Here is a 25,970-nt window from a genome sequence, read left to right as displayed (position 1 = left end):
GTGCGTTATTCAGGGCAGGGACCACATCGTGTCCATTCTTCCACCCCCAGCATTTAGATCAGAATTTGTTGATTGACTGCCTAGATTGATACATTTGAACTGGATCTTCTCCCTGAACTATTGGGATGACTGTCACTAAACCCTGTTTTCAGGGGACTGCTTACTCAGTTGGCATTTGCCTAACCCCAACCTGTCCCTCACCTCTTAACTGACTGGTTGATGACACAGTTTTTCACAGGGGAGGTGAGGAAGTGCCACTGTACACCTATTCAGAGGCCAGGGAGAGTGAAGGGAGAAAATAAAAGGAAAATCTGTACTTGTCCCTGCTACGGTAACCTCCACTCCCCATGGTCTTCACTGGATTGTCTCTAAGACCCATCTAGCTGGAGGCAGCACCCTAAGGTCCAGCATGAGTCACAGATCTTTGACATGCTCTTGTTTCCTCATCTGTAAAGTCAGTTACTGATCAAGTGTGGTCTATTATCCTCAGGAGGTTCTGAGAACGAGATATATAATGTATGAAAAGGAAAACGTAAGGAGGTATTCTAGCACTCTTGTCAAGCAAACTTGGCTAGTGAGCACATCCCCGATCTTATCAGCCCATCCCTCCCATTCTGCAGTGGAAGCAACTCCCCAGGGCAGTTTTGCAGAACTTTCAAGTAGAGGCCCTGCTGGGAATTTGGAAATAAATAAGTTCCAGGGCCACTGAAAGCATGCTGTGACCCATTCTTAACACAATGGGACCCTACCTTGAAGGACTTGTCACTTAGACACTTAAGGAGAAGATGTGAGTGTCTGTACAATGAAATTATATTCTTAATCTGAGATGGAACCAGAGAACTTTTATGTGTTGGAATGAGCTTTAAAGAACACCTAGTTAAACCCATCTCATTTTTTAGACGAGAAAACCAGGAATTAGATTAACTGGACCCTTTGTCCAAGTTCATACAATTTTTAAACACTAGAGCCAGTTTTCAAACCCTTTCTTCTGGCTCCAAGCCCAGGGGCTTTTTTAAGGCACAGCCATGACCTCTCAAGCAAGTGTAAATGAGTTCACTGATCAAGTGATATTGACAACCTACTCAGGCTAGATGGTCTGTGTTGATGCTATGTGGAGTTCAGTATAAACATACACATAGATACATGAGTAGGTGGGTGGGTGGATGGGTGGGTGAGTGGATGGAAGGATGGATGGATAACTTGGGCCCTGCATTAGGAGCCGATGGTCTAGCTAGAAAGAGGAAAGTATCACACCATAGATGGGCATGTACGAAGCCAAACACAGATACTCCCAAGTCTAGGTGCTCCACTTATCAAACAGATCAGAACAGCAGTGTTCTGTGGTTCATGAGAAAGGGGTCATTTTCAATAGCCCTGGGCAAAAAAAAAAAAAAAAAAAAAAGCCTAGTGGGAAGGTGTGGCATTTCAGTGAGAACCCTGAGGGATAGATGCGAAGGTTCCACAGGGAAGAGGGCTAAGTCCAGAACATTCCTTTGGGTGACCAATAAAAAAAAACAAAAAGGAGATGAATAAATAAATTAGAGCAATTTAGAGAGACTCAAAAAATTTTTTTTCTCTTGGGTTTCCCATCCCTGTACTTTCCAAATTTCTTCTTTTTTCAAGTTAAACTCCCTGATACGCTTGGAAAGGCATGTGCTTATAGAGCATTTTGTCAGAGTTCTTTAGTATTCTATAGATAGATGATAGATAATAGAGATAATTGGTGATCAGTATATTTAATAACATTTCTATAGAACAAGAATAAAAAACTGTAAAGTAGGAAATCTGTCTACCTGGCAATGCTGTTTACAGCATTCATGGTTCAGAGCAGAATTCGTTTGGAACACTGTCTGTTAATAAGGACGTTAACTGCCAGTAAAAATAAGTCAGTTACGTTTTCCCACCTAAATATATGTTAATACATTATAAACCTTACTAATTAGTCTCCACGTATTTTGAATTTGTGATAATTCAACTGAATTATCTGCCCTGAAGTTGTTCAGTGTATGTAGAAAAGCAGATAATGGCGTAAACAAGATTATTGGGAGAACACTTAAGAAAACAGGACTTTTCAAGTACTTTGGTAGCATTCATTTACATAAACACCCACATGTTAATTACAATTGAGTATTATCTATTCATTAAATTAAGCTTGTTGAGTCTTTACTTGCCAAAAATTGTGTTCATTTTGACAGATACCTAAAAGTGATCAAAATTGCAGTTCTTTCTATATGTTCTGTTGTCCTGATTTTGCATGGATTTCCATACTTTATTACAGTGAGAAATGTTTGTCTCTCCTTTCTATTTTAACAGGCAGTGGAAATTGGAACATTTGTGTTACAAATCTGGAGAACTTATCACAGAAACAGGTTACATGGATCAGGTATATTTTCTTTTTTTGCATACAATTCTCAAAAATTCCTCAATGGTATGCATTAGCCTAATGTGTGGCCTATTTTTGTTTTGTTTTTTTTTTTAACTTTGACAGATAATAGAATATCTTTACCCTTGTTTAATTATTACACCTTTGGATTGCTTCTGGGAAGGGGCAAAGTTACAATCTGGGACAGCGTACCTACTGTAAGTGTGATATCATTTTCTGATGTCTGATTTCTGAACTTTAGAAGGTTTCTGTGATGTTACTTCATCATTGTTTATTCTGTTTCAGTTTTGAACAAGAAATAAAAACATTGAGATTCCATGGGCATGTTTTGAGTGAATAGTTGGGGGAGAGGGGACTTTAGCAGAATATTTTTCCTCTTTTCAAAAAAAAAAAAAAGTTCTGAAGGCATCATTAAATTTCATTCACTTTTACCAACCTATTTATATGCAAATAAAATGCAAATTATTTCAGAGTATGTATGATTTTTAACTCTTTAATAAGATATTTGCAGTTTTGCTGACCAAGCCCTTCCATAGGTTTAGTTTATTTTTTAAACAGAGAATTTATTAGTGTGTGCATGTCAGAATTAAACATATTGAGTTAAAGTTCAAGATCTTCCTGTGAAGTAAAATACTAACCTTTCTTTGGATCACATTAATGGCATTTAAGGGGGAAATCCGCTATCTTTGAAGGCCGTGGCAGGGGATGCTTCACAGTTTAGCAGTTGGATATTATACATACCACATCATTTAAGGAATAATTGTTAATCAGTGTAGACATTTTCAGTTAATTATGCAAGAGTTCGTGCTTGGGTTATTGTTTCTGTCCTAGCTTGCACATATCTGCAAAAGTAATTTGCAGTGGCCATACCCTGACCTTCAGTGTACAGTTTTAGATGGGAAATAAGGGGTTTTGTGTTTTCTGGTTGGGAGATTCTGAATAATGACTTCAGCCTGGTTAAGCAGCTACAGTGTGGTTTGAACCACATAACAGGCAGCCAAAAGCCTTTCTGGTCTGTCAACAGCACAAATTCAAAAGTGAGTGTGGGGGGAAGTGGCCTTGATGGTGGTGATGGCAGAGGCAGCGGGGGGCTTTCGGGGTCGACTGCCAGGCTGTCAGAGAGAGCTCATAAGTATGGGATTATTAAAGGTAATGGAGATCAAATATTTTGATTGATGACATTTACAAAGCATTTATTAGGCTGGCAAGTGCTAATTTGACATTGTGATTCCTTCTCCCACCCACCCCCCACCCCCCTAATTTTGGATCTCAGTCTTTTGCTAGGAAGTGCCCTTTGGCTAATTCTGTAGTAGGTATTAAATATGACATATCAGCCAGTAAAGATTCTTTGATCGCTTCATTAATTTACAAGCTCTCTGCTTGGCATTTTTGTTCATGGATTACTTTCCTGACTCAGGTTTGCATACAGATACACTGGAAAGGAGCATTTATTTTGTATGCCAGGGTCCCAGAATTGCAGCACAACCAGAAAGCCTCATGCAATCCAGACACAGTATATACAATATACACCGTCTTGGAGGCTGGGAAAAGAGGCTTGGAAGCCTCCTTTCATGGTCTCGTCTCCTAATTTCTTTCACAGAGGTAAGCCTCCTTTGCAGTGGACAAACTTTGACCCTTTGGAATTCCTAGAAGAGTTAAAGAAAATAAACTATCAAGTGGACAGCTGGGAGGAAATGCTGAATAAGGCCCAAGTTGGTCATGGTTACATGGACCGGCCCTGCCTCAACCCGGCTGATCCAGACTGCCCTGCCACAGCTCCCAACAAAAATGCAACCAAAGTGAGTACAGTCCTCGATTCTTCCCTGAGAGAGAAAAACTTGATGTCTTTCCCCCATTTGGAGTTCTATTATTTTCATTTTTAAGATTTGATTCTCAACGACTTTTTTTGTCTATGGAGCTAAGTTTGTTTATAGAGCTAAATTTTGCTGTAAGATTTGCCATACGCCTCTCATTAGCCTTGTTATTAATGTTCTCTCTGAAACAAACAAGCCCTTAAAGCTCTGGATTTTAACAAGGCATGTGACCTGCCTACTGATTCCCGTAATTATGTGGCTGTCTTTTTATTTTAGCCTCTTGATGTGGCCCTTGTTTTGAACGGTGGATGTCATGGATTATCCAGAAAGTATATGCACTGGCAGGAGGAACTGATTGTGGGTGGCACAGTCAAGAATAGCACTGGGAAGCTTGTCAGGTAATCCAACATATGGAGGAAAAATCCAAGCCGTCTATTTTTTGTCCTTTCCTCAGAAACCACTTCCCTTCTGACATCTGCAAGTGTATTTGCATTAATACCTAACTGTTATCCTAGCTAGCCGCCTGGTGTAATAGAATCTTAGGAAATATTACTGGACCAGACCAGCTTGAAAGAACACCTTGTGGGGAATTTTTCAAGAGGAGATTTGTTGTTTTCATTGAGACTCTAGTTAGTGACTACAGGTTTTTAGAAGACCTGTCAGGTAGAAAATCAGGACAAGTGTAAAGTGGGCAGAAAACATTGGTCATAGCCAGTGGGGTGAAATGCTGTGACAGCTAAACAAGAATGATCCTCTGTGCACTCGCGGACTCTGCTCCGGCAAGCGTCAGGCTCTCCATCTGAGATCTGTCCCTTGGGAGAGCCGTCGTCTGGGATTTCTGCACAGGCAAGCACGCAGCGCTGAGCCCAGCATATCTGGTCAAGCTATCTACTCCCCGACCCTTCCTGTTTCACTGAATAGAAACTGAGAAAGGAAATTGCCTATTAATTTAATTTCGGGGTATATCTGTAAAAGGTTTGTAAGGTTACACCTTTAATATGGTACATCAATCTATTAAATAAAATAACCATCAGGTCCTGTTTAATGGAAACATGTGCTCACATAGAAGGAGAGAATGGCCACAAGTGAGTTGGGGGTGCTTGTTTGTGATTCTAAGCAGTGAGAACTACTTCCTGGAAATGCTGATGTTGTGTCTTTACCACCCATCACAGTGCCCATGCCCTGCAGACCATGTTTCAGTTAATGACTCCCAAGCAAATGTACGAACACTTCAAGGGGTACGAGTATGTGTCACACATCAACTGGAACGAGGACAAGGCAGCAGCCATCCTGGAGGCTTGGCAGAGGACGTACGTGGAGGTAAATCGCCAGCATTCCGACGCCTACCTTTGAATCTGGGTACAAACCCCTTAGTTACTAAATACTTCATTGTAGCAATGTTTTAAAACATTTTTTTTTTCATTAGAATTTATTTTCAAAGCAAATTGTCATTTTGGGTACTTGGTGGGATGGAAACTTTTCTTCCTTTCCTAGATAGACATTGAAAATCTTAATGTCTGGGTGATGCTAATTCTAATTGGGATGCCTGAAATATTCTGAGTAACCAGTTGTGAACTCCAGAACTAAGGCATAACAGTGTTTAAAACAACAACAACAACAACAACAACAACACTTGGTTAGCAAGAAAAGGTGTCTGGAAAACATTAGCAAGGCATAGAATCTATTCACAGCTGCAGTCCCCTTGATTAGGTCATATGACAGGAGCTGGCCTTTGTTTCCCAAGCAGTGACCTCTGCTGAGCTGCATGTGACCTTTTAAAAATGGCCAGCAAACAAAGTGGGGAGGAGTCACCACAGGAATAAGTTGTTTTAGATTAGTGGGGAGCCGAGGGGACCCACAGATCAGTTGTACAGTGGCAGAGAGGTGAATAGGTGGAGTAAATAAAGCTTGGAGTGGGCTTCAAGGATTCTGGCTCACCGCAGCACCAGATTCTCACCTGATTAGCAAAGGCCTTCATTGTTCCAGGCCCAGGGTCATTTCATGTTAGTCCAAGTTCAAACCTGGATCATGTAGAACTCTTTAATGCATCAGAAAAAAGTGAGGGTTGAGTGGAGGGGGCATGTCCCCCAAGATCTGTGCTGTCAAAGCCCATTGAAGCTTTAATTCCATGTCGGACTTTATCCTTATGTTGTGACCACAGGTAGTTCATCAAAGTGTTGCCCCGAACTCCACACAGAAGGTGCTTTCCTTTACCACGACGACCCTGGACGACATCCTCAAGTCCTTCTCTGATGTCAGTGTCATCCGAGTGGCCAGTGGCTACTTACTGATGGTAACAGTCAATTCAGTTCTCCTGGGGGATGGGGCGGTTGGTTTGGTTTTTAGTTTTTATCTTTCCATGACCGCTCCTGCTTTTTAACTGCTCTTAACACACACGTGCATCCAAGACAGAGAGAGCTCTGCTTCATAACGGTTTCAAAAGTGGTCGTGAAAGCGTTTTCTCCCATTTGTAGTTTGCCCATCTCTGACTCATATCATTTCATGTGATGTCTGTAATGTAAATTTTTTGTTGTTGTTGGATTCAATAAGTTCTACTTTTTGATTTGGGGTGATGGGTGGGGGAAAACATTAGAATCCTTACACATTCTAATGTTTGGCTTTTGTTTTGTGTCTCCCCCCACCGCCCCCCATCCCCCCTTGTTCCTTCACCGCCCCCCACCCTGTGGTTCTGCTCGCAGCTTGCCTATGCCTGTTTAACCATGCTGCGCTGGGACTGCTCCAAGTCCCAGGGTGCCGTGGGGCTGGCTGGCGTCCTGTTGGTTGCACTGTCAGTGGCTGCAGGATTGGGCCTGTGCTCATTGATCGGGATTTCCTTTAACGCTGCAACAACTCAGGTACTAAAGGAGACATCCATCCACTGTTTATTGACAAACACCCCTCCCCAGGCTTAGCCCTGCGGCCTCCTATGTGTCCCTGTCACCTAAAGAGTCTTCCGTCCTTTGCCACCAAGATGCCACACTTCGGGGGAGGGGGCTGCTGCCTCAAAGTGGAGCTCTTGGCAGTGGGGGGGGGGGGGGTCTGAGTGGGCTTGTTGCTTGGTTGAGGCACTTCACTTATCAGTGAAATTAAGACCATTTATTAGAGCCGTGGTTCCCAAACCTAGGTATTTGCTAGAGTCACCTGGAGGGCTTGGACAACTCAGACTGCCCGGCTCCACCCCCAGAGTTTCCAGTCATCACTTCTCAGTGATGCTGGTCCAGGGCTCATGCTCTGAAATCTGCTGCTTTCCATGAGTCAGATTCTTTCTCATTTATTAATTTTAAAAAATATAACGGAGCTTAGAAATAGAAATGCACAAGATCTCCTGTGCGCTTAAACAGCTCGATCTGGGGGATTTAAGCCTCAGAGAAAACTAGATTCAATGGTGTGAGCTGTCCTTTGGGGAGCTTGGTGGGGGGGGCTCTGGGGGTAGTGTTTTCAAGGGCTCGGGAGTGGTCAGAATTGGGCTTCACGCATCTAATCTGCTGCCCTTTGTTTTTGCCGCAGGTTTTGCCATTTCTTGCTCTTGGTGTTGGTGTGGATGATGTTTTCCTTCTGGCACATGCATTTAGTGAAACAGGACAGAATAAAAGAATCCCTTTTGAGGTAATAGAAAAGAAAAAGAAGAAAGCTTTGGGGACAGCCAAACTCCCCTCTGTTCTTGAGTTTTTGTCCTCTAATTTTCTGTAATCTGGCCCAATAAATATTTCAGTCCCAAGTCAGTGACGTGGTACTGGCTCTAAATAAGTAAAAGAAGTTAGAAGAATCTCAGAACACTTATTCTAAGGCCCAAATTTGCTTTTCTGTTTTGTGTGTGTGTGTGTGTGTGTGTGTGTGTGTGCGTCTCACTTTGTCCCCATCACACCCTCCCCCACACCTTTTTTTTTTTCAAGTGTATTTATTTTGAGAGAGAGCAATCGAGGGAGGGGCAGAGGGAGAGAAAGAGAGAAAGAATCCCAAGCAGGCTCCACACCTTCAGCACACGGCCCAGTGTGGGGCTCGAACTCATTAACCTTGAGATCATGACCTGAGCTGAAATCAAGTGAGGACATTTAACTGACTGACCCACCCAGGTGCCCCTCCCCCACACCTTTTAAATCTGAAAATTTTACTTAAATCATTAGCTTGCAGCTCTGTGCTTTGGATGTCAGAGCCATGAACAACATATAACCACGTAGATAATCCTGAGAACTTTCTCAATACCAGTGTTAGGGGGTAAGGCAGAGATCGCCCTTTCTTTCTTATACCCCAATGTCAGCATTATCGACTCTCTGCTGTCTTACTTTGTCATGTATGTGAATTGTTCACACCGTCCGTGCTCTGAGGGCACCCTGCCCTGTGCAGTTTTCAGCACTGTGGTTTCTCGTGCTCAGGACAGGACTGGGGAGTGCCTCAAGCGCACGGGAGCCAGCGTGGCCCTCACATCCATCAGCAACGTCACTGCCTTCTTCATGGCCGCATTGATCCCGATTCCCGCTCTGCGGGCATTCTCTCTACAGGTGAGTCTCCAGTGATGAAACCTATGGTGAGCACCCCACGTTGACTTTTCTCCATTAACACACTTCCAGTACTACTGTAGCATGTACCATATGGAGTACATATGGGGTGGGTGCTTCTTTAAGCCATAACCCTCACAGTTCCCCTGAAATACAGCCCAGGGTTCTTCCCTTCCTTTTAGTCCTGTAGCCCAGATGCCTGTGGCCTGGGTGTCCTCAAGACCTGGTGCCTTAGGGAGCGGCTCTTTCCTTTACAGTTAAACTAAAATGACACCAGAGCTGCTCCATATAGGATGCCAGGAAGCCCCTGCTCCAGATATCCAGAAGTCCTCTGGTCTCATCCACAGTGCAGCCAGCTTCTGGCCATCCCTGCTTCGAAATCCCACTCGGTTTCTGTGCTTACCCCAACATGCCACCCTCTGTCTATTTCCCTAAAGCAGCCTCAACACAAGGCAGTTGTACAGAACACACTTCATTGACTATGAAGACGAGCTTGCAGTATAGACCAGGCTAGGCGATCACTTAGAATTGAACACATGGGGGTTATAATGGGTGCAGATCCTCCCCCACTCCTGCAGTCCAATCTACATATAACATTTTTTTTTTCTGAGAGAGAGAGAGGCAGAAGGAGAGGGGGAGAGAATCTTAAGCAAGCTGCACGTCCAGCGCAGAACCCTTCATGCGGCTCAGTCTCACAACCATGCAATCATGACCTGAGTCAAAATCAAGAGTCTGATGCTTAATCTGCTGAGCCACCCAGGCGCCCCTGCATATAATTTTTGACTCTCCCCAAACTTAACTAATAGTGGCTGTTGACTGGAAGCCTTACTGATAACATAAACAGTCAATTAACACATATTTTATGTTCCGTGTGTTATATACCGTATTCTTACAGTAAAGTAAACTAGGGAAGGAAATGTTATTAAAATCCTAAGGAAGAGAAAGTACTTTTACAGTGCTGTAGTCTATTTATTGAAAATAGCCTCCAAGTGGACCTGTGTAGTTCCAACTTTAGTTGTTCAAGGGCTGGCTGTATTAGCTTCCACTGTGCAGATGTATTGGCCACCCTCTGCCTTCAGGGGGTTCATTGGTGGGCCCTTGCTTGCCACCTCTCTCCCAGTTCCCCCACAGTCTCTTCTGTCCTCTCCTCTGCCTTCTTTTGGTCTCCTCGTCCCCTCTCAGGCTGCACAAAAAGACTCAGAATTCCTTTCCCTTCCTTATGCGGAGCAGTTTGGCTCCTGCATTGTTATCCTTCCAAACTAGGCCCTTTCAAAGCACCAAGATATTTTTTGAACAAAGAGCCAGCTTATGTGAACGGTAGGAATGGAGAGCTCCCTGGGCTGGGGCCACAGCAATGGTCCATTCTGTGCTTGGCCTGCAGTGCCGGTATCGCCCTTCAGCTGCTTGAAGCCCCCAGGGATCCGGAAATCGATCAGCACAGCAGGTGAAAGCTCACCGCCCAGTTTGAGATGTGGCCTTCCTGAGCCCAAGATGGTTTTGGGTTTTGATGTCTCAAAGACGTTATTGCAGTTTTGTGAATTAAATTCAAATTTTACCTTTCTTTTTCTCTTACAGTGTGATACGTAATTTATGAGATGGCCAGGTTTTTAAAGGAAACTACCTTTGGTGTCACTTTTTAAGCCTTATTACGTCCGTCTTCTTCATGTTGCTTTACTCTTGTAAATCACCAAAAGGTGATTGTGACCAGGAAGAGAAACGGACAGATGATAAATTGTTTCTCTTTATACTTTGTCAACATGCTTCGCTCTTCTGTAGTCTTCATATTTGAATTTCACTTCACTAATGGCTAATAAAGACCTAAGCAAGTAATGATGCTACTGCATTTGGGATGCTAGATTTAGTTAATATTTAGTGTAAAACAAGACATGAAAAAAGATTTTTATACCAGTCACTATGACCACCACCCCCAAAAGAAAAAGGGTTTATTACAAAAATATATATAAAAATAGAAGCAGTAAGTGAATTAATGAATAAAGGTAAGCCTTTAATGACCAAAGCACAGGAAAATGAAAATATAAGTGCTCAGTAATGTGGAAGATGAGTGAACATTGCCACTAAATTATGGGTGCAACCAAAGTTCTAGAATGCCTTTTTGCATGGGCATCTGCACCCCCGCATTTTGTCTCCCGTTCTTATTACATATAGAACAGATTCTAGTATTGAAAAATTGTTATACTCCTTGGACAGTGGGACCCTGTCTCCAACCTCTCTCCTTTTCTGCTTGCCTTTTTCTCACTGTTCTTTATTTCCGCTCTGCCTCACACTCCTTCTTTTCTTCTTGTGTGTGTCTCTCATTTTCTCCTCTCCTCTCTCAGTATACACTGATGATTCATCAAGACATACTCTCCTTTAATGATATCCTATGGTGTGGTGCTGAAAAGCTACATGAGTTGTCCTTACGTCTTTTAGAAAATCCAGTGCGCTAAATTCTCCCAAGGTAAGCACCTTACCAAGAATAGAGGAGTACTGTGAGTTTTGTATTTCTATTCTGGCCACTGGGGTACCACTTTAGAAAATTGAAGACTTCCAGGAGATTTCATTTATTAAAGACTGGCTCCACCATAGCACTGGCTCATGCTCTGTCAAAAAACTAACAAAAGCAAAGAAAAGGAAAGAAAAAAGAAGATAATGTAAAAAGAAAAGAGAGAGAATGTGTTTTGCAGTAGCCATCAGAAATTTACATTGGTTTCCTTTTAAATACACTGACATTCAAAATCGACCATTAGGTAGCTTCTTCTCTTTCTTTTAGTGAATGACATTAAGTTGTGCCTCTGGGTATTCATTTGTGTTTATATTTTCAGGATACTACAGATTAAGCCTCAAAAGAGAGAGCTCTACAGTGGTTCGGTCTAATAATAAGTCCATGTTAATTTAGGATTTTTCCCTATGGAAATTTTCCAATTGTCTAACTTTACAAAAATAAATAGAAAAATTTTCCCCAAAGAAACCATCTTAGACTTCCTTGTCAATGTCCATCCATCTGTCTAAATACCACCTCTGTGCCAGAAAGCAGTGGCTTTGGTAACCAGTGCCCCGCACTGGGCTTTGCTGGTAAGTGAGTGGTGTTTGTTCTTCAGTGAAAACTCCCAGAACAGAATGTCTTATTGTTCCAGACAGTATGAGGGTTTCAATGAGGGCCCCCCTAGGCAGGGCCCAGTTGTCTCCGTGTCACAGCAGGGCCACCATGGGTGCATTGCAGGGGGCAGGGTGGAACACAGAGGATGGGGACATTTCCCTTAAGCACCGGAATTAGAATTGGTTGACAGTGCAAATCATCCCCATCATCTTTTCAGATTTTCTACAATTTCTTAAACTCCCCTTTGCTCCAGCAATGACACGTATCCCTTGCTGAGAGACCTTGCAGTTATTTATTTATTTATTTATTTATTTATTTATTTATTTATTTATTTATTTTTACTATTTTAGTGCACTTGAACAGGGCACTGAAACTGTGTCGTTTTCTTGTCAGAATATGTGCTCCCTGTGTATGTAATATGCCACTTGACAGTAAGCATGGGCAAGATGCTACACTTTGGGAGTTCTGGGGTTCTTCATTTCCCCCACAGACTCCTCCAGTGGGTATGGCTGTTACCAGATGTGTTCCACAGTCACTGTGGAAGCATCGGTGTCATTCGGCCCAGAGCACCTGGGCCACTTGCGTTCCTCATCCTCAGGAACTTCTGTCCAGAGTGATGCCCAGAGTGTTCAATCTGCATTCCACCCCTGAATTCTGAATATGCCTATCATAGAAAGAAAAGCTGAAGGGATTCCACCTCTGGGACTGAATTTTCCTGAAAAATCTCCTTGAGAATCAAATCCATTCTTCCCAGCACCCCTGTGGTCAGATTGGTCAGGAGTCCTAACCCCGCCTGCATCCATCCCCTCAGGAGGTGACCAGGTGACAAGAACTCCCAGGTCTCAGGCTGAGGGCTTTGACATCAAGCCTGTATTTAAATTCTGTTTACTCCATAACCTGAGGCAGGTGACCATCCTCTGCACCTCGGACTCTCTGTTAGGTAATAGTGTCAACAGCAGTAATAATGGCTGACCTGGTTGCTGTGAAGACCGGATGAATCATGTGTTAATTCCCTGGTCTCTCCTTACTCCCCCTTTTACTCCTTTCTCTTTCCCTCCACAGAATTTTACGTGTCCCCCTCAGACACCGCTTGTCAGTTTCCTCCACGTGGTACATCCTTCCTCCTTGCCCCCCAGAGTCCTATTTTTGTCTTCTACACCTCCCAAGTACCTGCCTTGACCACCCTCTGCCCGCCATCCCCACACGCACCCGCACTTGCACGTTCTTTCCTCCTCTGAGCTGCTCTGAAACCCTGTGCAAGCTTTTACTACTGTATATATCAGCCTGAATCATAATTTGTTTAAGGGTTTGGCTGTGTCGGTCCTTGGAGAGCACCAGGATTTTGTCTTATTTCTCTTTTTGTCTTTAGTACCCAGCTCAGTACCTTGCCTTTTCTTTTTAAAGTATTTTCCTCTTGGATGAATCCTCCAGGCAAAATAGTGATTTGCTTATTAAAACAAGTCTGACCTTCCATACATTAGAGTGGTTAAGTCCACAGGTTTCATATGTTTTGAGTTGATGAGGAATCTCAAAGCAGACTAAGAAGAGAGAAGTTATGTAATTTTTAGCAGAAGACTTGATAATTTTTTGGTTTTGTAGACTTGACAGGGAATAAATTATTGAAGGTCCCTTTCCAGAACTTACACTTGCTCTCTCGCCTTGAGCATAAATTCACAATTACTATGAAAAGTTTTTTGCAAAGTTCTCTTCTAATTCTGTTAGGTATCAGTTATAATCAGTCAGGTTTTCTTTTCTCACCTGGAGATTTACCCAGTTGGAGAACGTTTTAGAACTAAGTTCTTCAGAAAGCTTCCTAAGAATTTTTAATTTGCAAAAAATTTTCTGATGATTTCTTGGTTACTTAGCATTCCAGTTGCTTTTTTTCTTTATTGTGCCGCTTCTTTCCACGCTTTTCTGAAGGGGAGAGCCCTTTCAACTGTCCTCTGTTGACTTTCCCCTCTTAACAGCCCAATTGTGTAATTTTTACTAGGTCAGCAGGAGATTTGCCAAAGCACTACAGAATCTAGCCCCATGTTTATTCTAGGTTATGGAGTGACTTTTGAATCTGTACTTATTTATTCTGCATACTATAATCACACGCAGGAATTTCTTTCTGCCTTACTCTCCTTGACCTTTTATGTTACTGTGCTCACATACCCCACAGGCTGCTCCAGAGGCTATTTGGAATGTGCCTATTAAAAACCTCAGGGGATGTGTTTGAAATTTTATTTCATGTTTTAAAGGTGACATTTTGATATACCCAATCCACTTTACATATAAATATTCTAAGTATAAAATCAGAGTTGCGTGAAACTCTTAGAAATGTTCTGAAAGGGGAATGTTTGTTTTAAATTAAAACATCTCAAGTATATTCTGTATTCTGCCTTTGTAAATTTGGTTTGGTTAGGTTGCTACCAAGACACTCATTTCATTCCTGTGTTTGTACATCATGGGTTCGTGAAATTCTAAGAGATGGAAAGGATCAGAACGATGGGGCCTGTTCTAGTCAGATGGTCTCTTAATGATGGAAGAGAAGCAAAATGATGAGAAACTCCAACATCTATTTCAACTTTCTTTCGTTTCCTTACTGAAGTGTTTAAAGATGATGTTTAATTTTTTTAAATTTTTTTAATGTTTGTTTATTTTTGGGAGAGAGAGACAGCATGAGCGGGGGAGGGGCAGAGAGCAAGGGAGACACAGAATCTGAAGCAGGCTCCAGGCTCTGAGCTGTCAGCACAGAGCCCAATGTGGGGCTCGAACTCACAAACCGTGAGATCATGACCTCAGCCGAGGTCGAATGCTTAACTGACTGAGCCACACAGGTCGCCCAGAAAGATGTTGTTTAAAACATCTTTATTTTCAGAGCAGTCCTCTGGCATATTGGTGACCTCTGCTTTTTTTTTTTTTTTCCCTGCTTCTAGGCGGCTGTAGTAGTGGTATTCAATTTTGCTATGGTTCTGCTAATTTTTCCTGCAATTCTCAGCATGGATTTGTATCGACGGGAAGACAGGAGATTGGATATTTTCTGCTGTTTTACAAGGTACAATTTCTGGCTGCTGTGACTTTTATTTGTTGGGTACAAAGTGGTAGGGTTTAGAGAGGTCTTTAGTCTGTGGACTTGGAAGAAAATGTAATCAACAGGGCTTGTACCAGCGTGATGGAGGCAGAGGAGATAATGGACAGAGGATGCTTTTTTAGGGATATCGAAAGACTGGGGCTCTCCCCGCCCCCTCTGCCCCGCCCCTGCCAACAGAAGACACAATCACAGCCCCAGGGTTGTGATGTGCATGGCCATTATTTCTCCTGTGGATCAGTTTTGCTGATTATCAGGAGTGTGTCATATCTGTATGGATTCAGGCAGGACAAAGGTTTGAAAACCAACCATCCAGAAAAAATACAGCCCTTTGGGTGTTGTGGGATTGGGGGGGGGGGGTGTTGTGGGATGGGAGGGGTGTTTTGGGGCAGTTTTTAGGAATTATGCTTTGAAGGGGTTCATCAGCGTGTAACTTGATTTTGTCAACCAAATTCAGGTTCAGCCATCCATTTGGCTTCCTTTGACTTACTAGTGTCTATGTCCAGATGGTTAAATCAGGTGACATGTGTGAAGTTGAGCAGTACGATATTTTCCTCCTAAATCAGAGCTATGTAAAATGGATCTTGTCAGTCATTGGCAAAAATGAAAGCACTTTGTTTCCCTGTTTCAGTTATACCACTGCAACATATTTTTCCCTCTCAGCCCCTGCGTCAGCAGAGTGATTCAGGTTGAACCTCAGGCCTACACGGAGACTCACGATAACACCCGCTACAGCCCCCCGCCCCCCTACAGCAGCCACAGCTTCACCCACGAAACCCAGATCACCATGCAGTCCACAGTACAGCTTCGCACAGAGTACGACCCCCACACGCATGTGTACTATACCACTGCTGAACCACGCTCTGAGATCTCCGTGCAGCCCGTCACCATGACCCAGGATACCCTCAGTTGCCAGAGCCCTGAGAGCACCAGCTCCACGAGGGATCTGCTTTCCCAGTTCTCGGACTCCAGCCTTCACTGCCTTGAGCCCCCCTGCACCAAGTGGACACTTTCATCTTTTGCCGAGAAACACTATGCTCCTTTTCTCTTGAAACCAAAAGCCAAGGTAATCTACCAAAACAGAAGATTCTTGTCTTCAAGAAATGGCAAAACAGTCTCCTTTGGAATTCATCAGGTTGCTTCTTTGGGTGTCGCTTCTTTCAGGCCTTCTAAAGAGTCCATCCATTTAGCATGTGAGGCCATTTTAATGAGCTCATCTTCTACAGCAGTGAATCTCTATGCAGCAAGTGCTTCTGTGAATTTAGTTCAACTTCTTACATTATAAACATTTCATTCTTCATGAGCTTATTTTTAAAATGTGCTTACTATGATTACTTGTTTTTCCCTGCGGGAGAATGACCCCTACATGCTGCATCCAGGCCATTGTGGTGATAAAAGTGAGGTCTAAACCAAACAGCTTGCTTTTGTTGAGGGAGAGTCTATCCCATCCTCTGACTCTGATCTTGTGCCTTTTACTGTGTTACAGGTCGTGGTGATCTTCCTTTTCCTGGGCTTGCTGGGGGTTAGCCTTTATGGGACCACCCGAGTGCGCGATGGGCTGGACCTTACAGACATTGTGCCTCGGGAAACCAGAGAATATGACTTTATTGCTGCACAGTTCAAATACTTTTCTTTCTACAACATGTATATAGTCACCCAGAAAGCAGACTACCCAAATATCCAGCACTTACTCTATGACCTTCACAAGAGTTTCAGCAGCGTGAAGTATGTCATGTTGGAAGAAAATAAACAGCTTCCCAAAATGTGGCTGCACTACTTCAGAGACTGGCTTCAAGGTAAGGTACTGCTAGAGGGCGTTCGCCCTTTGTAAACTCACCCTTTGGCCCTTGGTGTGTTCAGCGTCCACAAGTTCCCTTTGTTCGCTTAATTAAAGTGTTAGATTATAATGTAACACTGACGTGTTTCATTGACTCCTAAGTGTTGCTTAAAATTCTTATATAGACTGTTTCTGGGGCAGCCTCCCAAATCTGGCTTTCACCTATTAAATGATGCAAACAGTTCACACGGGTGACTCAGGAACTTCCGTAAGAATTTATGGGTGCACATTAGAAAATGGGAAAGTATGTTATAAAATAGGGAGCTGGGTGCTTCTAGTGCTCTTTTTTGGATGGTGGTCAGTTGGATGACCAAGTGAAATCAGAGTGATGGAATTTCTAGACTGACTTCTTGTCAGATTATGGCTTACTATACCAGCAGATTTTGCATCATTGGTGAATATAATGTAAAATTCCATATTTTGACCGTCTTTTGATTTGGCGTATGAAACAAACTTATCAGTGCTTAACCACATCTCACAGTACTTCATACTGTAATAATGAGTCAAATTCTGCTGTAAAATGCCTTTCTTACTTCTTACCTTGTTCTTAGAAACATTTCTAGGAAACGGTAGTCAGCTGAAGAAAAAAAATGGCTTAAATATGCTCCTAACTGCTGACTGAATATGAATGTATTCAGTGATTCAAAGAACATCTGTTCATTTATTCCGTGTTGACACATGCAAAGTGAAGTGGGGAATCAAGATAATTATCCACACAATTCAAGCAAAAATGCTTTTACTGAAATACCCAAATAATTATGGCCCCCAACATTTTTTGGCTTAAGTTATCCAAATGACTGTCTTAATTTCCCACTTAATTAGGCTTGTTTAAACACAGATTTGAGTGCCTTTTTTGGTCTTAAGTCAATACACTTGTATGTAAAGATTAAGCAGCCAATTTCCCTGTGAGTTTGCATGGAATGGTAAACAACTTGAGTTTGATTGAAAATTCTTCAGTACAGTTTTTCTGGCCTTGACTTCTGTTCTTACAGTTTTGTTCATACGTGTATACCAGATTTGACCTCTTTTTTTGAGGAAGGCAAAGAGAACCACATGATCTTAATACTATTTTTTAACATGCTCTGAGATTAACTCAAATTTGTTCCAAGTCTTATTTTTGACAGTAGTTTGGGAGGTAGTGTTTTTCAGATAATGGGTCAAAACAGGACCAGACAGTTGAGAGATTCCCTGCTTTTCATTTTTCCTCCGTTGGCCAAAGACATGCAAATAGCTTGCCACGAATGACAAAAGAGTGCACTGCCAGTATCTGAGCAAAGGAGGCTTGTTGTAGAATTGATTTCAGTGTCTTCAGCCATTCCTTTGGAAGCTCAATATGGCATGTTAGGCGGAGCTTGGGAAGAGGGCAGAGGGGTATTGTCTGCAGGCAGTGCTGAGGGCTAACCTTTTTATAGCGTATTGTAAATTATCCCTGTGCTTTCATCCATTTAAAGACCTAAAGCAGTTGGACTTGATAATCACACTTTTTTAAAGGTGCCATTGAATCATGTTCTGATTGCTAAGTGAACAGCACCCACCTAAACCAAGTGAGACCTGTTCATGCTCCCAAGTCAGGGTCCCAGCCAGCTCTAGAACTCTGCTTGTGACTCTTAGGAGGTCCCGCAGAGAGCACTGGACACAGAATGGCCAGATAATGGGACACTTGGGTTGCCTAGATACTTTTCAGGCCTGTCAAGTGGTTGATTGGGTCTTTGGACACTTCCTGCAAGGAATCAGCTCTCCTTGAATCGTTCAGAACTTACTGTGCGATTGTTAAGTGTTGGGAACCTTGTTGGTTTTTAGTGGAATTATCACTAAAAACCATGTCGTGCTGTTAATCTTTATCGACATTCCAGTAGTTTGGGAGGAGTAGTTAACTCATACAAAATACATAATGGTAATACCACATGTTATCTCTAAATGCACGTGCAAGGAAGGCTAAGTTGCAGGTAAAAACCACACTGTACATCATGTCCAAGTGGTGTTCATTTATATTTCACACTGAATTATGCAGATAAAATTTAAATTAATGTTTTTTTTTTTAGGGTTCCATATCAAGGAGAAATTGACAATTGGGATAATTAGCTCAAAACTCTCACTAGAAAATGAAATTTAGTATAAAATTTAAAATGAGACAGGTTCTAGCTGAAACTTTTACGTTTTGGTATAAGATGGGAGTGGAGGCAAAATCTGTGTGCCTCGTTTTGTGTATAGAATCATGTTATACATGCATCTTAGGCCAACTCATTGTTACTCAAGCTTTTTAGTAATTAGTCAGAAAATAAAATAATCTGAGTCTACGGACTTAACTTTTCTATGAGGTCAGTGACTAGTTCTCATTGGTGTTTGTACTCCCAAATAGAGTGAATGGCATGGGGAGGCCGGCAGCATGGATGATGAGTTGAGCTGAGTTGCCGGCAGGGTTGACCTCCCCAAATCCAATCTCTCTTACTTTGGTTCACTGTAGGGTGTTCCCAGATCCTTAGTGCATAAGTATCTTAAACTTACACTCAGATTTTTGGAACACCCTGTTTGCCACTAGACATCATCGGTGCCCACGAGAACTCTGCTGATCTTATTCCTGCCTTCAGCAAATAACTTCCTGAGCACCTTACTGTGTTCAGGGCAATTTAGAGCATCCACAGTTCAAGCCAACCCTGGAACTCTGGAACCTGCTGCCTGGATCCAAAGCTTAGCTCCAGCCCTGGCCTGCTAGGTAGCCTTCATCAAGTTGCTTTCCAAGCCTCAGATGAGGAAACTGAGTGGAACCATAATGCTAACAGGCTGTCTCATGAGGTGGTTGTAAGAATTACATGAGCAGTGATCAGTGTAAAATGCGAGACAGCTCAGGGCTCACTGAGCACGAGTGGCTTCCTAGGATTAAAGGATCAAGAGGGAAAGGGTTAAAGTACCACACAGGCCATGAAGTGATGAAGTTTCTATTAAGGCGAGGAAAACAGACCAGGTCTCTTTTCTGGGGAGAGGAGGGGTTGTTTTTCCTCTCCTGTTTATTTTTTTTCAAAAACAAAAAAAGGCTTTAGGTAATAAAATAACATCTGTTCCATACAGCTTGTTGTGTGCATGCCTCACTGTGAAAAACAGTCTGTGTGAGAGTTGGGAGCGCGGCTGCTCCGGTGGTCCCCCCCGCCCACCGCTCCTCCACACTGGGCCTTCTTTCACCACCGAGCCCACGGGCCTCATCCCCACATTGTTCATGTAAAAACAATGCCCACAGCAATGTCAGCAGGAAGGTTTAAAGAGAGAGACCGGGAGACAGGGTCCTGTGCCGCCCTCTCACCCTACTTCATACCCCAAGAGCTTAATTATTTTGAGCACTAAGGGAGCCGGTATTTTGGAGGGTGGTGTCTTTGAAGTCACTCGAGGCATGTCGTGAAATGAAAGGAACCCTTCTCCCTTCTTACTGGCCATGTCTAACCCGTGCATACGCAGCTTGTTCAAAAGATGTGGTTTCCTGAGCTGCCGGGGCTGGGGAGTTCTACTTGGGAGGGGATTTGGGGGAAGCAGGGCAGTGGGAAGGGGGTGGGGTGTCAGGGGGGTGTGGTGGGGGGAGAGTATGTGCACACGGGATCACTCAGCCCCTAAGGCCGGGTCACCAGGGCCCTGTTTTCTCTTCCAGCACGCTTATCTCTTTACAGCTGTAGCCAAACCATCAGGTCTGTAATGATGGTTTTGATTACAGAGGCCAAGCACAGCTGTGTGTGGTGGGCTGGTGGGCTCGCCCATCCCCCACCCCCAGAAAGCCCTTTCCTTCCCCTCCCTGTGCTTGCGGTTTGTCATCTGTTCTCACAGAGCCCCCTTGTATTGGCCTGTGGCTTCCTGTTCTCAATCTGATCCAAATTTACCCCGTGAGGCATTTCCCTGCGCACATAGGCGCACCCGAGATCCCTCCCCTCCCCCTCCTCCACACCCCCCTTCTGAGGAAGGGTGGCAAAGAGGAACAGTCGAGAGTGAATAGGTGTTGGCTGTGATCTTTACACAACCTGGCAGCCGATCCCACAGCTTGTATTAGCTCCACAAGTCGAACAGATGGAACAAATTGACAGAATCGTGTTCACTCACCCTGGGCTCGAGAAGCAGCTGAGTTGCTGTTTGAAGTTGGGAGTTTGAATGCGTTTTTCCTTCTCTGAGTGTACTGAAGAACCCACGGCTTCAGCACCTGACCGTGGCATGAAGTGGCCAATGAGCCCATGCGTCGTCCTCACCCAGCCAGCCGGCTCTCCCAAGCTCTCTCTCTCGATTTCTTTCCAAATAGCCATGGGGGAGAAGCAGGGGTTTCTTTTTTTATGTAAAGGTAAAACACGTATATTTGATTCCCAGAAATGACTATTCCCCTCTTCCGCCTTTGAAGCAGGGATTGTTAGCAACCTGAAGTTCACTCATGAAAAGTCTAATAGTGTCACTTGAACTTGATATAGGAAAACAAGTAGAACAGAGAGTCTTTGAGGTTGACGTCAAGTACTTCCTTGTCCTGCTCAGCGTCCTCAGCCCATCCCGTGGATCGTTTTGGTTAAGAAGTGTAATGTGTTATACACGTTTGCCTTTTCTAGGACTTCAGGATGCATTTGACAGTGACTGGGAAACTGGGAAAATCATGCCAAACAATTACAAAAATGGATCCGATGATGGAGTCCTTGCCTACAAACTCCTGGTGCAAACCGGCAGCCGTGATAAACCCATCGACATCAGTCAGGTACTCTCATGGCCTGACACCCTGGGGGTTTCAGAGGGCATCGTTGAGCAGAGCTTTGGGGAAGCTGCTATACTGAAGACTGTTCGACAGCCTACCATCCCAGCCTGCGCTGTCTGGAGACCTGAGGCATCAGGGGCTGAGAGAATACTGAATTGGCTCTAATTCACTTCATCCCATCAGCTAACTGTGTGACCACAGGCAGAGTGCCTCGCTCTGCTCCTCTGTCAAGTGGGGACAAGTGTGTTACCCTCCCTCGGGGGCAGTTGTTCTAACCAAGGACCCTCAAGGCAGTGCAGGCTCTTTCGGATCCTAGAAAAGCTGTGTTGTACTGTTCTCTTTTGAAAATAGTACTTGTTACCATGTTGGTCTTTATATTCCGACTTGGAGGGCTGGTAGCAATCATTTGAATGAGCAGAATTTGGGGCGGATGTGTAAGTTAGGAGACCAGAGAGGTTATTAGAGGGGAGGATTGGTTGCATTCGACTCCTGGGGTCACCCTGGCCCAGCAGGTAGAGGAGGAGGCTAGGCATGTGGCTCTGTGGTGAGGCAAACAGAAATGACGGCTGCTGGACCCTGAGCGCACCCACTGCTCTGATCACCCCGCTAGCTAATAGGAGCTGTTTCAATTTGGCGATCATATTCTGCAACTGCATCTGCACCTTCAGTGATGCCTGCATCCCGGCATATCCCTTTTGATTCCTCGGGCGTGTTGGGAGTGTGTTCGGACCCTTCAGATTTCACATGAGTCCAGCATTTACTACCAGCTCTCCCCGGATCCCATTCCCTCTGCTCCTTGCAGCTTACTTGCTTCCCTCAGGCAGAAAACCGTCATGCTAATGATCTTCCCAGCAGCTCTGTTTATTGTCTCCCCTTTTTTGCTGGCATTAAAGGTGACAGATTTACAAAGTACATTGTTCAGAGTTATTATGGAGTGTGAACTTGGTGCTTTATGGCCGCATGCAGCAGGCTGTCAGGTTTGACAAGGATGTGGGCAGAGGAGCCTGTCGGAGAGATAGCAGGGGGATGCCCAGGGGCTGGGCCAGGCTTTAGGGACCAGGGACAGGGAGGAGCAAACTTGATTGGGCCAGGCCCCTGGATATCACTTCCTCTGCCTGGGAGGGAGAAAAGCGTGCTGCGTGCACGGAGGCCACGAGCTGTGCTATGTAATTCCAGAGACGGCTTGAAGACATGCAGTTGTTACATATCCCAGGGATTAATTGAATCCAGACCCCTGAAATTTCGTTTTCTCGCTCTACTCTTTCTTCCTTCACTCTTTCTCTATTAACTGCTGTCACTGGTGTTTTTCATTTTGTTAAGAAGGCCCAAAGCATTGGAATCAGGCCTGGACCTAAAGTAAACAGGAACAATATATTTGTGTGTTTGTGTATGTGTGTCTCTCTCACAGTGTTTTCACCTAAGCAAAGCCCACAGGACCTAGTGTTTGCCATGCCCGGGATGGGGCATGCTAAGCGTGACCACATCCCTCAGAAATCAGGTTACCCAGAAAGAGCGGAGCCGTGCACAACCCCTTCCACTCTCTGGCGATGGGCATTTTGTGAATACACAGGTCATAGGAGGCTAGTGTTAGCAAAATTTATACAGATGTTGTTTTATTTTTATAGCTCTCCTCCATTTACTGGGTGGCATTTCCTTCAGTGTTAACAGCAGAGGTTAACTGCACACAGACGTGTATGGGGATTCTTGCCAGGTTTTTTTTCCCCTTCCCCTCCTATAAATATGTTTCTCCAGATTGTTCATTCTCTGCCTTGGCTGCAGACAGTCTTTTAGCATTCAAATTTAATTGGTTCAGTCAATTCCTGGACCATCTGCAGAACTGTGTGTGTGTTATAAACACACCGATTACTGCACCCTCTGATAAGTGCGTTTTGAAAGAAAGCAAAGGTGCTCTGATGGGATTTTCTACATGTTCAAAGAAGGGGCATTCTAGTCATTATTGCAAATGCTGGGGCAGGGTTCTGCTCCCCCCACCCCTCCAGGGAGGAGTATGTTTACCTCCAGCCCCATTCTGAAGGACCCCTGTTCTTCCCGTTTCGCAGTTGACCAAACGGCGCCTGGTGGATGCAGACGGCATCATCAACCCCAGTGCTTTCTACATCTATCTGACCGCCTGGGTCAGCAATGACCCCGTGGCTTATGCCGCCTCCCAGGCCAACATCCGGCCTCACCGTCCTGAGTGGGTGCACGACAAAGCTGACTACATGCCGGAAACCAGGCTCAGAAGTAAGTAGCCCTCCAGTGGGGCCCGCCGGCAAAGGGCCTTACCCTGCTCTCCCAAGCTCTGTCATGGCCCTCATCTGCTGACGCTACCCAGGGTTCAAAAGTGTAAACAGAACAATATATTTCTTTGAGTTTAAAACTCTGGGAGACACATGAGGATGTGTAATGGGATACAACCCGTGCTCTGTCACGTTGGGAAGTGAGAGCCCCTAACCTCCGTTTGTAGCTTGCACTCTAGGATGTCCACCAGGCAGCTCTCTTTAATGCCAGCTGTTCCATGTGAAAGCTGGGGACGCCTCCAGGTTGAGTGGTATTTTACTATTGCAGAGTTTTATCGCTGGGGATTATATGTTTATCTTTACTTTGTCAACTCTGGTGTTGAAGGGATTTTTGGCAAGTTGGGTCATTCCTATAAGCCACCAAGCACCTGTATTCTGTCAAATCTGTTGAAACTGGAGCAGAATAGTTCTGTACACAGCAGCATCCTCTTCCTTTCCTCTCTCAGCCCCGACCTGGAGAGGTGGTCCCATACGGATTTAATTTGCATTTATGTTTAGAGGCGTTAGTAGCTTATACCTTGGATATGAGGCCGAGGGAGGATGTGACAAAGAAGACCGGTCCCTTTGCAGACATGGCTGGAGAGGAAGCGGGTTGTGCTTCTCTGTATCTAAACCCCAGAGCCTTGTGGCAAGCAGCCAAGGCTTGTGTTAATGAAAATTTATAGTTGAGATTATAATAGGGCAAATCATGTTTAGCAAGTCAACTGAATGACCCCAAAGGGTCTGGAACACACAACGGCAGTAACTAAATGCTTGTTGTGTGAGGATTTCTTCCCCTGCTGCTGAAGACTTAGCATTGCATTAAAAAAGAAGCATGGAAGGTTTAAGTGTGTTAGATCACTAAAAGGATAAGAAAGTTAAGCGTTTTTCTCAGTAAAGCATGACTTTCGAGTTATTTTGTTCTCATAAGTGATTGAGTAAAACAGTTTGAACTTCGTATTTTCTCTTGTGTCAGTTGAACAAAAAAAATGCTCCCGCCATTGAATTCTTACAAAAGTGACTGCTTCTAGAAGATTAAAATCAAAGGTTAAATAAATACACAGATCCTGGGCTCCTCCTCTCCCCAAGCAAATTAAAAAAAAAAAAAAATCAAATGTTGATTATTAAAACCTTTTTGAACCAAAGATTAAAACTGTAAAGGCCTGAAGACTGCCCTCCGTAGCTCGTTAGGGGAGAAGTGCAGTGAGGGACTCTGTTGCACAGTTCCCTGTCTGTTCGTTGCCGTGGCGGAGAATGCGGGATACAGATCTGGGGATGGCCGCCAGCAGGGTTTGCCACTTCTCTTCCATGCCTGGGGCATGCCTGTTGACCAGAGCCTTCAGCCACAGCCCCTTCCCCCTGTCTTGTCTGTCCAGTCCCAGCAGCGGAGCCCATTGAATACGCTCAGTTCCCTTTCTACCTCAACGGCTTGCGGGACACCTCAGACTTCGTGGAAGCAATCGAAAAGGTCAGAACCATCTGCAACAACTACACGAGCCTGGGGCTCTCCAGCTACCCCAATGGCTACCCCTTCCTCTTCTGGGAGCAGTACATCGGCCTCCGCCACTGGCTCCTGCTATCCATCAGCGTGGTGCTGGCCTGCACGTTCCTCGTGTGCGCCGTCTTCCTCCTGAACCCCTGGACGGCCGGGATCATTGTGAGTTCATTCGGAGGGTTTTTGGGGAAGTCGGATTCCTTTCAGCCTAGCTCTTGCTGCAGCCGGGAAGTTGTGTTTATGTCTGGGCCTCTGGAGGAGGGTATAGATTGCATCATTCTTACTATATTTATTCTGCTGGAGGTGGCGAGGTTCGTGGTTAGGTAGTAGAGCCTTTAATGGCCTTCATCTTGTGTCCCTTCTCCTACAACTTTAAACTTTCCATGTAAAGATAGGGGAGTTTTTAAACACATGTTCTATAATAGCTCCTAGCATTTATTAAACACAAACACTCTGAGCATTTATTAAATACAAATGTAATTAATTTTTTTTTAATTTTTTTTTTTTTTTTTTTTTTTTACTTAAAGGGCCTTTTTGTGACTACATCCCAGACCTAACATAGAGAAGATTCTTCTAAAACAGGGGAGGGGGAGTAATTAGAGAAATTAGGACCAGGGGTACAGAGGTAAAATGGGTTTTCAGATGGTTTTGTGGGTGGTATGTGTTTCAAACATTGAAGGATAATGATGAACTAGTATTGCTGACCGATTTTTTGGCATCCTTCTTCCAAGTATAATACTCTCAGATTTGAAGTAAGTTTCATAGAGAGTCTAATAAAATCATGGCAGTGT

General features: G+C 44.0%; 1 protein-coding gene across 6 annotated transcripts in view; it reads left to right on the top strand.

Annotated features, from left to right (window-relative positions):
• Positions 1 to 25,970, top strand: part of PTCH1 (patched 1) — a 71,813-nt gene that overhangs the window by 30,576 nt on the left and 15,267 nt on the right. For 4 of the 6 annotated variants that reach the window (XM_045469996.1, XM_045469993.1, XM_045469998.1 and 1 more), the window contains 15 exons: positions 2,314 to 2,383; positions 2,489 to 2,580; positions 3,984 to 4,182; positions 4,474 to 4,595; positions 5,370 to 5,517; positions 6,359 to 6,490; positions 6,897 to 7,052; positions 7,705 to 7,803; positions 8,571 to 8,696; positions 14,712 to 14,830; positions 15,527 to 15,929; positions 16,350 to 16,659; positions 21,266 to 21,408; positions 23,466 to 23,649; positions 25,061 to 25,341. In XM_045469996.1, the coding sequence (XP_045325952.1) occupies positions 2,314 to 2,383; positions 2,489 to 2,580; positions 3,984 to 4,182; positions 4,474 to 4,595; positions 5,370 to 5,517; positions 6,359 to 6,490; positions 6,897 to 7,052; positions 7,705 to 7,803; positions 8,571 to 8,696; positions 14,712 to 14,830; positions 15,527 to 15,929; positions 16,350 to 16,659; positions 21,266 to 21,408; positions 23,466 to 23,649; positions 25,061 to 25,341 (2,584 nt within the window). The remainder of the gene's footprint in view (positions 1 to 2,313; positions 2,384 to 2,488; positions 2,581 to 3,983; positions 4,183 to 4,473; positions 4,596 to 5,369; positions 5,518 to 6,358; positions 6,491 to 6,896; positions 7,053 to 7,704; positions 7,804 to 8,570; positions 8,697 to 14,711; positions 14,831 to 15,526; positions 15,930 to 16,349; positions 16,660 to 21,265; positions 21,409 to 23,465; positions 23,650 to 25,060; positions 25,342 to 25,970) is intronic. The other 2 variants (XM_045469994.1, XM_045469999.1) reach the window with 1 other exon arrangement.

This window comes from Leopardus geoffroyi, chromosome D4 (genome assembly GCF_018350155.1).
Source record: "Leopardus geoffroyi isolate Oge1 chromosome D4, O.geoffroyi_Oge1_pat1.0, whole genome shotgun sequence".
NCBI lineage: Eukaryota > Metazoa > Chordata > Mammalia > Carnivora > Felidae > Leopardus > Leopardus geoffroyi.
This window is presented reverse-complemented; position numbering and strand designations above follow the sequence as displayed.